The sequence below is a fragment of the Rousettus aegyptiacus genome, unplaced genomic scaffold (assembly GCF_014176215.1).
Source record: "Rousettus aegyptiacus isolate mRouAeg1 unplaced genomic scaffold, mRouAeg1.p scaffold_m13_p_16, whole genome shotgun sequence".
NCBI classification, from domain to species: Eukaryota; Metazoa; Chordata; class Mammalia; order Chiroptera; family Pteropodidae; genus Rousettus; species Rousettus aegyptiacus.
In genome coordinates, this window is record NW_023416291.1 from 54,824,645 (window position 1) to 54,838,228 (window position 13,584).

Consider the following 13,584-nt stretch of genomic DNA (forward strand, 5'->3'; position numbering starts at 1 on the left):
AGTGGGGAGCTGTGGTCCTTGCTCTGTGCCCACCCCCCCCCCCCCCGGCCCCCAGCCCAGGCTTCCTGCACAGTCTGCCCTCCCATCCCCCTTCCCGGCATTGTCTCCATCCAGGAGGAAGTCCTTAGCGGCCTTGGCAGGAAGCTTTCTTCCCACAAAGGGTCCCAGTCTCCCCTCCAGCACCAGACATCCTGGCCTCCGAGTGCACCTTCCCACTGGTCTCCGCAGGGGACACGGGCCGATGAGGGTGCCCAGGCGACGGAGCCCCAGGAAACACCCATTCCCTCCAGGGGCCCCCTTCACGGCCGGCTGGGCGAGCTCCCCTCACTCACACCACTGGTCAGTTGGGGCATCGCGGCTCTTTCTCAGGGATGGGCTGGTTCATTTGTGACCCCCGTTGGGTACTCTACCCAGCTGTGGTGCTGGAGGACCTCAGGCCCAGGATGTGAGCCTGAGCCCTGCCCCCCAGGGCCATGCCCTGCCTCGGTGGGTCTCAAGGATGGTGGGTCTCAGGCTGCGCATGGCCGATTAATAGATAACCCCTCAGAGGGCGGGAATTGCTGCTCTAGTCCATCAGGCTTCCGATCCCCTGCCGGCCCCTGAAATTGCCTGGCTGAGCTGGGCCAAGGCGGCATGGCTGGAGGGGTGACCCAGGACATCTACCACAACTACTGCAGAATGCCCGTGAAGACACCGTTCGTCCTCAATGAATCTCTGTCTGCGAAGCTGAACCCAAGTTTGGCAAAAGGGGTGGCGGGCGGCTGTCCCAGATCTGTCTAGGCTGGCGGTCTGCATGCCGCATGGCCTGCAGGCTTCCCGAGGGCCTGAGATTTGTCGTGAGGAGTGCCCAGGGGAATGGACACTTTGCTCTGTGACCTCCAGTTCAGACAACTGGCCTCCCTGGGGGCTGCGGCTCGCCCTCCACCCAGGGTGAAGGGCTCAGGCTGGCAACCCTGAGGGAGGTGGACGGGTAAGGGCGGGAGTCTCTGAGGGTGCCCGGGCCCCTCACCTGCCCCACAGGGCAGGGAGGCACATGTTGCTGAGAGCCGATTTGGGGGTGCCGGCTACACCATTCTGGGCCTGGGGCTAACACTGGTTAATTAAATAAAGCACGTAGTACTTGTTATCAAACTCATTATTTTATTTATGCCACCCATTTCTTCTGTTTTTCTATGAAGCTGCTGGAGGATTTAAGTGACCTGTTCAGCTCCAATTCCATTTCTGGTGGGCATAGGGCTCTGCCCCTGGCTGGGCTTGTGGCCTGTCTGGGGCACAGGATGGACATATGCCCTGGTCAGGTGGTGAGCTCCCCTCTCCGCTTCACCCCAGGCTGTTTTAAGGGGCTGAGATGGTGGGTCTCACCCAGGGGCGAGCCTTCCCACTCCCGGCTGGACACTGGTGTCATCTAAGGGACATCCGTGGTTGCCATGACTGAGGGTGCTCCTGACATCAAGTTGGGGGTGGGGGCAGGGATGCTGCTCAACACCCCACAATGCCCAAGGAAGTCAGGCCCAAATGCAAGCTTGGAACGTCGAAGGTTGGGAGGGAGGGGTGGCTGGTGCAGGGCCTGAAAGAATAGGTCTGCCGGACTGTAGCAGGGGAGGGGCTGGAGGTCACCAACAATGCCCAGGCCAGACCCCTCAGAGAAGTTCTCTGCCCAAGGAGCTTCTTTCAGGCGGAGTGTCTGCATCCGCAACACTAGTAGGGACGGGGTCTTGGGCAGCTCTGAGCTCGGCAGCCAGGACTGGATGATGAGATGGGGCCCATCTCAGAGCCGATCAAGGTGGAGTTGGGGGTGCTTCTGCAGGGAGGGTGGGGAAACGGGGTTGCAGGACTGTGCCTGACTGTTTAGAGAAGGGGTCTGGGTGGACTAGGTTGGGTTTGGGAGTCCTGAGTAGGGAATGGGGCCCAGGTTTAGCTTCCAAGGCAGAGACTGGGAGCCCCAGCTTGTCCAGATGAGCCGTGGGGTGCTCCGCACGGTCAGGAGCGGGGACGGGAGCGGGGTCCCGGGTCAGGCCGGCGCTCGGGTACTCATGGCCCCGCCATCCTTGGGGACGATCTTCTCGGCTAGCTGGACGCTGCGGTTCATCCGCTTCTTGCTAGTCATGGTGCCCCGGCCGCCTCACCTAGCTCTGCTCGGCCCTCGGGATGCCTGCATCCTGCAGCGTGGCGCCGCTGGGGATGCTCCGGCTCCGGCTGCGACTCCCGCCGCGGTCGGCAAACCCGGGCCTGGCTCGGTCTCTGCGGGAGCACCGGTTCCGCCCAAAGTCCCTGCAGCTTCTGTGCCCCGAGGCTGCCGGACTACAACTCCCAGCATGCCTCGGGGGCCGAGGGTCCGCGGCCCGAGGCTGCGTTTCCCACGAGGCCGCGCGCGCCGCAGGGCCTCTCTAGCCAGAGCCTCCAACTCGCCTCTCGGAACATCTCAACCCTGCGGGACCTGAGTCGGCAGCTCGGCGAACGTGCGTGAGGAGCTGCGCTTACCGGGGCTTCCCGTCCACTCGTGCCAATGACGAGGACGTCGAGCTTCTTTAAACCAACTCCCCGTCCCTAAGTTCTCTAGATTCATTGCATTGTCCAGCACCAGGGACAGGGGCAGGTCACGGGGGGAACCAGCGAGACAGCCTGCATGGTCCTGCATCCCTGAACCCGGACGGCGGCTGCCGCGCAATACATTGGTGTTGAATGAACGCACAAAGGAACGTCGCTGGGACCGGAGTCCGTGGCGACAGTGTTCCTGCTGTCACCCCCGGGGCTTGGATCATGACACCAGGAGTTGCTATGGCACCTCGAGTTGCTAGGGGGCTGGGATCAGCACGACAAGGGTCGAGTTGCTGCGACAGAGTCATGTTACTAAGGCGTCCAGGGTCTTATTGTCTGGTTTGGGGTCAAGGTGCTAGGTAACTGGACTGGTACATCTAGGTGTGGGAGGATGTTTCTGGGGTTTCTGGGGACTGGCATGATGGCGGTAGAGCCCGGGGCGTGTTGAGGGGTGGTTTTGTCACAGGAGTCCCTCTGTCACAGTCTGAACAGGTACTAAGAATGAGGTTTACTCCTGAATTCAACAGATATTTATTGCGTGCCTACCAGTTGCCAAGTTTTGTTCTGGGGGTGAGGGCGAGAGCAGAGCAGGACGGGCTGACTCCTGCCCGGGGGGCTTGCATTCTAATGGGGGTGGGGAGCCCGTCCCTCAGCACTACGCACGATAAGCAGGCAGCCGTGTCCCTGGAAATGTCGAGGGCCCGGCGCCCCCGCTCCGCAGTGCGGCTGGTTCCTGTGGTGTGGATACTCCTGCCATGGTTGATTTCGAGCTACCAATGTGACATTGGCCAGCTCACAATACTGCAGATCTAACAGCCCGCACAAACTGCAGCTCACCACTGCGTAGCGGGTAAGTGCTCCGCTGCGTTAGCCGGTGATACGCACCGTGGGGCAAAGAACAGTGAGATGGGAGGGGTATTGGCAGTGCGGCGCTGGGGCGAGTCGTGAGGTTAAACTGGGTGATGGGAGGAAGACTCGTTCGGATGCGGAGGCTTGAGCAGAGCCTTGAAGGGGCATCGTCTATGTGGGAAAGGCCAACCAGGTACAAGGTTCAGTGAGCGCAAAGGCGCCGAGGCTGGAGCTGCCTGGGGGGCTCCAGAAAAGCAGGGGGGCAGGGGGGCTGCACGGGGGCCGGGGTGGAGGAAGCCAGAGCCCGGAGAAAGGACCTTCTCAGGTAGGAATTTGTGGGCCCTGGGGAAGGCTGCTGGGACCCCTCTCCAGCCACACCCTCAGTCCCTGAATACAAGGCCTTCCTTCCTCTGAACCTCAGTGTTCTCATCTATAAAATGGGAACTCAGCAGATGGCGGATGTGCAGCTGGGTACCCAGCAGAACACAGAGCTGGTCCCGTCCCTGCCCCGTCCCTTGGGAAGAGCCAGCGATTTCCGGGAGAGGCGGATGGGGAGCCTGGCCGGCTCTCCGCGGCCTTGTCTCTGGGAAGAACAGGGGCTCCTTGTCAGAGGCCCTGTCGAATGAAGGGCCAGGCGGCCGTGGAGGCGCGCGAGCGTGAGTCAGGGCGCTGGCCACTGGGCAAAGGACAATTCCGAGGCCCTGGGGAAGTGGGAAGTGACAGACCGTGGCAGCTGCAAGGGCAGAGCGCGCGCTGACCCTGCATGGGGGCGGTGGCTCCCGCGAACACCTGGCCTGCGCTGCTCCTGTGTCGGGGACAGGAAACAGCCGCCCGGGGCGCGTTCTCACCCTGTTCTCACTCTCCACGCTCCCCCCTGCCCCGCCGGCGGTTTTAGAAAGTGTGGTGGGAACTTGGCTCAGCGGCAGCCACAGCGTGGACCGGGGCGCTCCTTCACCCCTCTCTTCAGCAGGTGTTTGTCGTGCACCTGCCGTGGGCAAGCCATGTTCTGGACCCTCAGGACACGGGGGCAGTTCCAGCTGCTTGCCGCGGTGTGCGTGTGTGCACGTGTGTGCTTGCCTGCTCCATGGAGGGGCTCGGGAGAAATGCATAGCAAACAACTACAGAATACGCCGGCTGTTACGACTCCTTTTTTCTCACACATGTTGGAGGCCCTCCTCTGTCCCCAAACGACCTCTGGCCCCCACCTCACTCTGGTGAGAGTCCACGTGGCCAGAACTACGAGTGGCTTCCATCCCCAGTCCTATACCCAGGAAATAAATCCTGCCAGACCTGGGGGAGCTGAGAGCAGCCCCCTCCCCAGTCCATCCTGCCGATGAGCCCCGAGCGCGGGCCGACCCTCTCAGCGCGGCCTGAGCACACGCCCCAGCTCCGCGGCCCTCGGGAACTCTGATAATAAACGCGTTGTGTTGTTTTAAGCAGCTGCGTTCGGGGGAGTTTGTCACGCGGCGTGACAACCGACAACCCAGTCCTGAGCGGCTGGCTGCCCGCCGGTGTCCACATGCACTTCCCACCGGACCCCAGACTCACAGTTCCAAGACTGAGCTCTTGACCGCCCCAAACCTGCCGGCCGCATCTTCTCCTCCCTGCCGCAGCTGCACCCTGCAGGGTCTCACGCCCAATCCTGGAGGCGGCCTCAACACTCCAGTTCCCTCAGTCCCCATGTCAAGCCTTCCGCAAACCCTGCCGGCTCCAGTTGGGAAACGCGGAACCCACCAGCTTCTCGGCCCGCTGCTTCCCCGGCGCCTGGGTGGAGCCCACCGCCGGCCCGCGCTCGGCGCTGGTCCCCTGGTTTCCCGCGCTGCCCATGGTCCAGTCATTTTTCCCTGCAGCCACCAGAGGGCGCCCGTGAGCCCCCAGCCCGCTGGTCAGGCTCTGCCCGCCGCCCTCCAAGGCTCCCACATCCCTAGGGGTAAAAGCCCAAGTCCTCCCGCGCCCACGGGACCCTGCACGGCCTGCCCTGTCCCCTCCCGGCCGTCACGCCTCTTTCTTGCCCCTTCACTCCTTCCACTGCAGCCGCACAGGCCTCCCCGCGGTTCCCAGGACAGCCAGGCTCCGTCTGGCCTCAGGCCCTTTGCACCTGCTGCGCCCTCTGCTTAGTGTGCGCTTTCCCCAGCCCTCCCCTGGCTCCCTCCTCACCTCGGCAGTGCGCGCCATCTGAAGGAACAGTGGAACGCACTCACTTGTCCACCTGTCTGGGCGAAAACGTGAAGAGAGTGAATGTTCTGTTTTGTTCCTGCCTGTTTCCCAGCGCCGACCGCACCTGCAGCACACGGATCCAACCGGCTGGACGGACAAGCAGGGTGAGGGCTGTGACTCAGGGGGCATCGCCCACATGGATCCCTCAGGACCCTGAGGCCTGGGGAGGTGATGTCCCTCCCTGCGTGCTGGGGCGGGAGCCTCCCGCTCTCACTCTTGGCTCCTCTTCCATTCTTCCGACTTACTCTCTCCTGTCAATGAAGATTGCTTTAAAACCATGCGTATTTGCATGTGATTTGAATTAATTAGCATCTCATTTACATGCCATTTACGTGGTAGCTGGGAAGACCTCTGAGCTGAACAAGAAAAGTCACAGAGAGATGCTGGGAGGGACCCGCGGGCCGCAGGGGCTGAGCTCAGGCCGGGCGGTGGCCGGGCTCTGGGGTCCTCATAGCTGTGCTCCACAGTCCCAGGCGGCCATCCCAGTCCAGTTCCTTCCCAAGTCGCGATGGGAAACTGAGGCAGTTGGGGCTGGAAGCAGTGTCCCCAGTGGTCTGCAGCCCATGGCAGGCCGCTGTCTCCCGGTCTGGGAGCCTGGGCGTGGGCTGCGCAGGGCTCTGGGAACACCCTCCACGGGGCCCCTGTCCTCCCTCAGCGGGGGCTCCCTGGGGTCCTGCACTTCTGGCCGGTTTCTGTCAATGGGAGGCTCTGACCGCCGGGAAGAGAGACGGATTGGGGTATTTGTCTGTCATTTCCCTCTCCAGGGAAGCCCTGGAGTGTCTGCTGCTTCTGGAAAAAAGCAAATGGCTCCCCCAATATTGGGGATCCACAGGTGCCTGAGGGTGGAGCCAGCTGTGGGTTCATCTGCTGGCCAACGCTCGCAGGTGGAGGGACGGCAGCTGTGGGCCCTGAGGTGTGAACTCTCTTAGTGACTCAGGGACAGCCAGCCACCTGACGTGGCCGGAATGGAGTGAGCGATTGGGGGGTGCGGGCGAGGGCAGAGGGGACAAGGGAGCGTCATGTGACCCCGAGGGCCTGGCTTTTCTCTGAGGGGCGGCAGGAATCCACCGGGGATTTTCAGCTGAGCTGGGCTTGCACCTGGAAGAAGCCCTTGACCCTTAGCTTTGATTAAAATCGGAGTCCCAGAGTCCCAGTTCTGCTGATGAGTTACTGAGGGACCTGCGCACGTCACTTCTGCTCCCTAGCCTCCGTTTCCCCACCCGTGAGTCACAGGCAAGGCTGGTACGGCGCCTCCCGCACTGAGGTACTGCGGCTATCCGGCAGACGACGCCCCATGCTCGGCCTTGCATTCCCGAAGCCGCCGATTCGTGTCTTCCTCTTGTGTCCTTGATCGGTCTGGCTAGAACTTGATCAAATTTGTTGATTATTTTAAAGGATAAGTTTTCGACTGGGGGGGGGCTTCTGCTAACTCTTCCCTCAGTTTTCTATTTCGTGCATTTCCACCGACATTTTTCATCTCCCTCTTGCCACTTTTCTCCTTTTCCTAATTTTTTAAGGTGTAACTAGGTCACTGATTTTAAGAGGTTTCTTCTCTTCTCATACCAGCATTTCAGATTCATCCGGTGACCTTTTACACAGACTGACGCGTTTTGGTTCAGAGGTTAAAGAATGCATTAAAACTACATTGCAGAGCTGAGTGTCTGGCATGTGAATTGTAGCTCAATAAGGGAGTTAAAAACCGTAGTGTGGAAAGGCCCTACAATGCAGCAGCGAACACGGAGACCGTGGAAGAGACAGGAATTCAAATTCTGTGCAGCCAGTTCCCCGAGCCCCGCCTGGGAGCCCGACGCGGCACAGCCGGCGGTGCAGGCGGGGGCTTGAGTCTGCACTGGGCTGGGCAAATCCATCCCTGTTGGCTTCTGGGAGGCAGCGGCTGCTCTGAAGGACCACGTCGCCTCCCTGCCGTCCTTGCCCCTGGCCGGTCCCCTTGCCCTCGTCTCCTACCTTCTCAACGGGTGACCTCTCACCCCACCCTAAGGAACACTCGCCCAGCCCCAGCGTTGCGGCCTGGGCTCCCGGCCCCGCCCGTTCCGCACCTTCTGATGCTCTGTGCTCACTTGTTAATTTGTTGCTTATTTCTTTCTCCTCTAAAGAACATCGGCTCCTCGTCTGTCTGTCCTGTTGTGTCCCCACCAACTCAACAGAACCTAGTACACAGCCAGTGCTCAATAAATGCTTATTGGAGGAAGGGAGGGAGGAAGGCAGGAAGGCGGGAAGGCTTCTTGGCCCAGAGTGGAACTTGCTGTGTGACCTTGGCTGCGCCTCAGTTTCCGCAGCTGCAGAAATGGGGCCACGCCGCCCATGACCTCACAGTGCCTCCTGCTACAAGGCCGTGGGTGTCGCGTTTGTGGCTCCAGCTCCCTGGGGCCGGCTCCGGCCCCGGCTGCCAAGCTCGGCCGGCTCCCAGGGGACCCGCTCTGCTGACACCGGATTCTTTCCTGGACGGTCCAGCCATCTGGCCGACATTTGATCCCGGCCTCGCTCCTAGGCCAGCGTCCACCAACCAGCCTGCTAGGGCCAGCAGAGGGACAAGGGCCCGTCTGTGCGGCCACTAGGAGGGTGTGGCGAGGCCAGGGCTCTGCCAACATCGGCAGAAGCCTCGAGGACCGGGGACGGCACTGGAACCTGGGGCCCAGAGCGGCTGTGGCACAGGGGACCAGCTGTGGGCGCTGCCCAGCCCTGTGCCCCCTGCCATCCCTCCGCTGGTCACCATGGGGACCCTCGGATGCGACCCTGCTCCACGGCTGACCACGGCGCCTCTGGGCCGGAGGGCCACAGAGTGCCAGATTCCAGAGACTGGCCTGAGAAAGACCTGCGGGATGGCCACCTTAGGGATGGCCACCTCAGGGGACGGTACGTGCCGGCTGTGGGGGAGGGGCATGGTGGGGGGACCCTTTCCGGAGCCTCCGCGGCCTCCGCTTTCCGCCCAGGAGGGCGAGTGTGAGCGTCGTGGCTCCTGCACCCTGCTGGGTGCCGAGGGCACAGCAGCGTCCGGGGCGCAGACGCCAGGAAACCGGAGGCCGAGTCAGTCGGCGCACGGGTCAGCGAGCCGAACGTTCCGGCTCCGACACTAACTGCGGGATCTCGGTTAGGGCGCCGGCCGGTGCCTTGGTTTCCCTGTCTGTAACGAAACGTCCGGAGTCGGGCTCCGTGGCCGGGCTTCCGGGCCCCGTGGCACGGACAGCCTCGCAGAGCCCCGGACACCGCAGCCACAGCTGCATCTCTGTGTCTGGGCCTCAGTCCACCTGCGGCCCCCAAGGCAGGAGGTGGCTGCTGGCCCTGGGCCCCTCCCCGTGATTCATGCTCGGCTCACAATGCCCGCCCTGCTCTCCCCTCCCTGACATGGAGGGCGGCTGGGGGCCCGGGCGGGGGCTCGGGGGCTGGGCTCCAGGTTTCAGGGCACCTCACCCTGGGCTATGACCTGAGGGCTTCGGTCGCAGGCTCTGGGCCAGGCTTGTACGCCCTGCCGTCCACCGTCGGCTACATCAACCATGACTGCACCAGGGTGGCGGGTCCTGCCTACTCACTGCTGCGAAGGCCCAGCGAGGGTAAGCCCGGCCGGGGCACGGTGGCAGAGGGCCTCCGGGGGCGGCAGGGGGGGCGGCCTGGGCTTCCGGCCTCCGCCAGGAGCGTCTCCGCCCCGACGCAGCCAGGCCCATGGCGGCGGCTGCTGGCGCCTCGGCCTCGTCTTCTGTTCTCCTGAGGAACGGAATGGGAGGGGGCAGGGAGCGGAGGGTGGGCCTGTGTTTGCCGTCCACACTTTGCACTTTTCTTGCTGCTTGGCTGCTCTGCGCCTCGGTTTCCTCCTCTGTAAGCAATGGCAGCACGTCCTTCGCACAGCTGTCACACCCGTCCCCAGGGAGGGTAAGCACTGAGCCTGTGGTCCAGAGCGACCTGAGCTCCAAGTTCTACCCCTAGTCACAGGACACACCCGTGGAGTTGGGCGAGGTGCCGAGTGCAGACAGTGCAGCATGCTCGGGGACTTCCCGGAGGCGGCGGCAGGGCTCTGGGCTCTGCGGGATAAGTGAGGGTTTGGCAGAGCCCCCAGGAAAGGAGGGAGCTCCAGGCGGAGCTTGCAGCACAGCAGAGGCCTGGAGGTGGGAAGGGGGATGGCTTGGGATGTGCTCATGTGCCACGGTTGCGCTTCATGTGTGTGCCCGGCGTCCTGCGTGTGCACATACATGTTCACATGCAGACCAGTGAACGCTTGTGAAGCCTGCTGTACATTTAGGCTTGCATGTGCTTTCCCAGAGTAGCCGTGGCAATCACAGTCGTGGGCCGCAAGTATCAAGTTCCAGGCCCTGGGCCACCACCCCCCCATGGACGGTCAGGCTCTTTAACGCGCTGGCCCGACTACTGAGGCGGAGGCGGCGCAGACAGCGGCGGAGCTCACAGGGGCTCTGCGGTCGAGAGCCTGCTCGCGGCAGGGAGAGGCTGAGGTTGCGGCAGCTTTGATCACGAGGCCTTAGAGCACTCATCAGGACAAAGTCAAAGCTGAGACCCGGGCCCCTGGGCTGGGCAGTCACACCTTGGCAGGCTGAGGGCACCGTCGGAGGACGGAGAGCCTCCGGGCCACCAGGAGCCCTTGGCAGGGGCAGGGCGTCCGCGGGGCCATCGCGGCTGTCCTCAGCACCCGGCCCCTCTTCCTCAGCATCTCCCCTGGACGCCAGCCCTGGGCCGGTCTACTTCCTGGACCCCAAAGTCACCCGGTTTGGCCGCAGCTGCACCCCTGCCTACTCCATGCAGGGCCGGGGCAAGACTCGGGGTGAGTGTCTGCCCTGCGCTGCCACCCAGGACGCTGCCCTTTCGGGGTCTCGGCGACTCTCCTGCCTCTGTCCCCTCCTTCCCTCCTATCCCACGTTCTTGGAATGATGCGCCCCAAGACCTCAGAGGTGGGGCCAGCACCCCGAGGGACCTTACATGAGCGAGGTGTGCCGCGGGCGGCCGGGGCTCGCCCTCAGCGTCAGGAGACAGCAGGGTGCAGGGCAGAGGCGCGCGTCCCCTTCCCAGGCTGCGGGCCGCTCCCTTCCGCCTGAAGCACCTGACTTGATCACCTGATTCCAGTCTCCCATCCATCCACACGTCCACCTTCCGCCTATGACCCATCTGCTTGTTCACTCCCTGACCCATCCGTCCGTCCGTCCATCCACGGATCCATCCGTCTGTCCGTCCGTCCATCCACGGATCCACCCGTCTTTCATTCACTCCTTCCCTTCCACTTACCCGTCCAGTCACACGTGTGGCCGGCCTCTGCTGGGAGTTGAAGTGGATGCACAAGTCCTTGCTTTTAATGAGCCCCCAGGATGGTGGTGGAGTCAGGCCCAGGCAGGGACCATCCCATTTCAGTGCGGCCATGTCTGGAGAGAGGGGAACACCCAGCAGGGAGGAGGGGACTTTAGGGGTGTCTAAAGGGTGAGAAGCAGCTCCAGGAGGTGGGAGTGGAGAATGGGGGGGGGTGGAGCTGGCAGAGGGCTGGGCTTGGGCCGCAGCCTGGAGAGTCAAGAGGGAACAGGTCCTGGGGAAGCGGAGGGCGGAGATGTACCTCCGGGCTTCTTCAGAAGTGTCGTGAGCTCGGAGTGTGCATGGGCCACGGGGAGCCAACACCCTCGGCAGGAGAGGACTCTGTCCATGGCCCACCGTCATCCATTCGCACAGGTCTGGAGGTGACGCCGGGCCCTGGGGCCTACAGCCCCGAGAAGGCAGCCCCCATGCACCAGCGGACCCCCCCAGCTTTCACTCTGGGCTCCCGCCTGCGCCCGCGGCCCCTGGACACCTCGATTCCTGCGCCCAACGCCTACACCCTGCCTCCACTCTGGGGCTCCCAGGTCTTCATCAAGCCCAGCAGCCCCAGCTACACGGTGCTGGGCCGCACACCCCCTGCCCGCCCCCTGCAGGATCCCGCTGAGTTGCCAGGTCCTGGCCAGTATGACAGCCCAGACCCCAATGCCTACCGCCAACGCCCGCCCTCCTTCACCTTGCTGGGGCGGCCGCGTGCCCCACGCCCCCGGAATGAGACGCCTGGCCCCGGCACCCACAGCCCCGAGGGGGTCACCGTGACCAAGGCCCGGGCCCCGGCGTTTTCCATGGGCATCCGGCACTCCAAACGGGCCACCACCATGGCCGCAGACAGCAGCAGACAGGGCCTGGGCCGGGCCTCAGTTTTCCCACACTGAGAAGCGGGGCGTCAGCAGGCCCCCCACACCCCGGGCCTGGCTTTGGCTGAAGTGGGGCTTGGAGAAGCCAGGGCAGGGAGGCGTCTACTTCCTTCCCCCTTTTCTGAAATGTCCGAGGTCCTTCTAGGCCACCTGCTTCCTCCAGGCCCCGGGCTGTGACCCCACGGCCCTGTGCAGGGTGAGCCTCCTTCCAGCGCCCCAGTTTCTTCTCTCCTGGTCATGCCAGGCCAAGCCAGGCCAGGCAGAGAAAGGGACACCCCTGGCCCTCCCCAGTGGCTGGCCGGAGATGGAGCTTCCTGTGTCCTAGAACTCGCTGTCCACACTGCTGAGGCCTGCGTCCCCGACACAGCTCAGGTTTCTGCCAAACTTGGGCTCTTCCCTGCTTCTCGTGGGAGCACCGCTGCCTGCCCTGGTCCCGGCCCCGACCCAGGCTGGGAGCAGCCCAGCACCCTCCGCTCCGCCCACCCACTACCTGCTTGCAGTAAAAGAGCTGTCATGTCCATTCACCCGTGGTCAGCTTACATCACAGAGAGGTCTGAAACACTGCTCTCAACACCCAGAACCCCAACTCTGCAGCCCCTGGGGGTCTGCATGCGACCAGAGGAGGGGTCCAGGGCTTGGGGAGGCCAGAGGTGGAGTCGGGGCTTTAAGTGGTAGGAGCCAGGTAGGCTTCTTGGAAGAGGGGACATCGAAGCTGGGTTTTGAAGGATGTAGAGAAGTTCGATGTGTTCTAACATCTATCAGTAGGTCCCCTGCAATGTTTCAGACATTGATAAAGATCACTCACGCTTCGCAGCCGCTCGGGAAGCAGGCGGCGTTCACCGAGACTGGACACTTGTCCAGGGCGCGCCATGAGCCCTCCGTGGGACGACACCTGGGCCCAGGCCTTAAAGACTCCCTGACCCAGAAAGGCCCCCACCCAGGAGCCCGGGAGGGACAGATGCCCTCCGGCGTCCCCGGCGGAGACTGCCGGGCAGTGCTGCGGGCAGGACAGGGTGCGGAGGGCCGAAGTGGGGATCGGCTCCATCCCCACTGCCCCCCCAGCCCGGGGGTGCCTGGCCCACGCAGGGACCTTACACACCCATCTCAAAAAGCACAGTCCCCCTAAGCACACATGGGGGGAACCCGGACGCCCTCCTCACAGAAGACACACACAAGCCCCCCTCACCGTTCACAGGTAGGTGGACCACAGCAGACCTGCAGCACGCTCAGGTTCAGTTGGGGACTCCTGACCCCCACATGCATTTCCCCCACTCGCCCCAGCCCCACAGAGGCACACTAGCGGCCGCAGCACAGTAGCGACCCCGGCGTGACAGTCACAGGGGTCCGGCGGCATCGCCTCCCTGCTCAGCGCCCCCGCCGCCCGCCTTCCACCTCGCGGGCCAATCGCGGCTGCGCGCGCCGCCCCACGGCTCTCCGGATCACCCCCCACCTCCCCGGCCCGCGGGCGGCGGCTGGGCTGAGTGAGCTCATCTCCCCGATTTATCGATCAGGCTCCAAGCGGCCTCGCCCCGCCCCCCCAACCCCCATCTGCCTGAGCTTCCCGGCCCCTCCTTTTGTTTCTCAGCAGTCGGCCCTGCCTGGGGCGGGGCTCGCGGTGAATCGGCCCAGGTGGAGACTGGGAGGCTGGGGCAACCGCGATGCCCGTCATCCCTGTGCAGGAGGGATCGATCCTTGAGGCCTGGGGGGGCGCCCGTAGGCCTTGGAGGCTGAGGCCCAAGGGCTCAGTGGGTTGCTGCCGGGACAGGGTGCCCCAGAAATGGAGGAGCCCGTGAGCCTCCCAGCC

At 63.6% G+C, this 13,584-nt stretch overlaps 1 protein-coding gene across 1 annotated transcript; it reads left to right on the forward strand.

Moving 5' to 3' along the window:
- The first annotated feature begins 8,239 nt into the window (after positions 1–8,239).
- On the forward strand, positions 8,240–11,798 carry ODF3L2 (outer dense fiber of sperm tails 3 like 2). Its single transcript, XM_016126594.2, has 4 exons — positions 8,240–8,478; positions 9,066–9,173; positions 10,277–10,390; positions 11,281–11,798. The coding sequence occupies exons 1-4, from the start codon at positions 8,337–8,339 to the stop codon at positions 11,796–11,798; spliced, it is 882 nt and encodes a 293-aa protein (XP_015982080.2). The 5' UTR covers positions 8,240–8,336.
- The last annotated feature ends 1,786 nt before the right edge of the window (positions 11,799–13,584 follow it).

Coding starts and splice junctions, on each gene's coding strand:
- ODF3L2 (XM_016126594.2), top strand. CDS start 8,337: ATGGGGACCCTCGGATGCGACCCTGCTCCACGGCTGACCACGGCGCCT. Junction 8,479..9,065: donor GATGGCCACCTCAGGGGACG/GTACGTGCCGGC, acceptor CTTCGGTCGCAG/GCTCTGGGCCAGGCTTGTAC. Junction 10,391..11,280: donor GGGCCGGGGCAAGACTCGGG/GTGAGTGTCTGC, acceptor CCATTCGCACAG/GTCTGGAGGTGACGCCGGGC.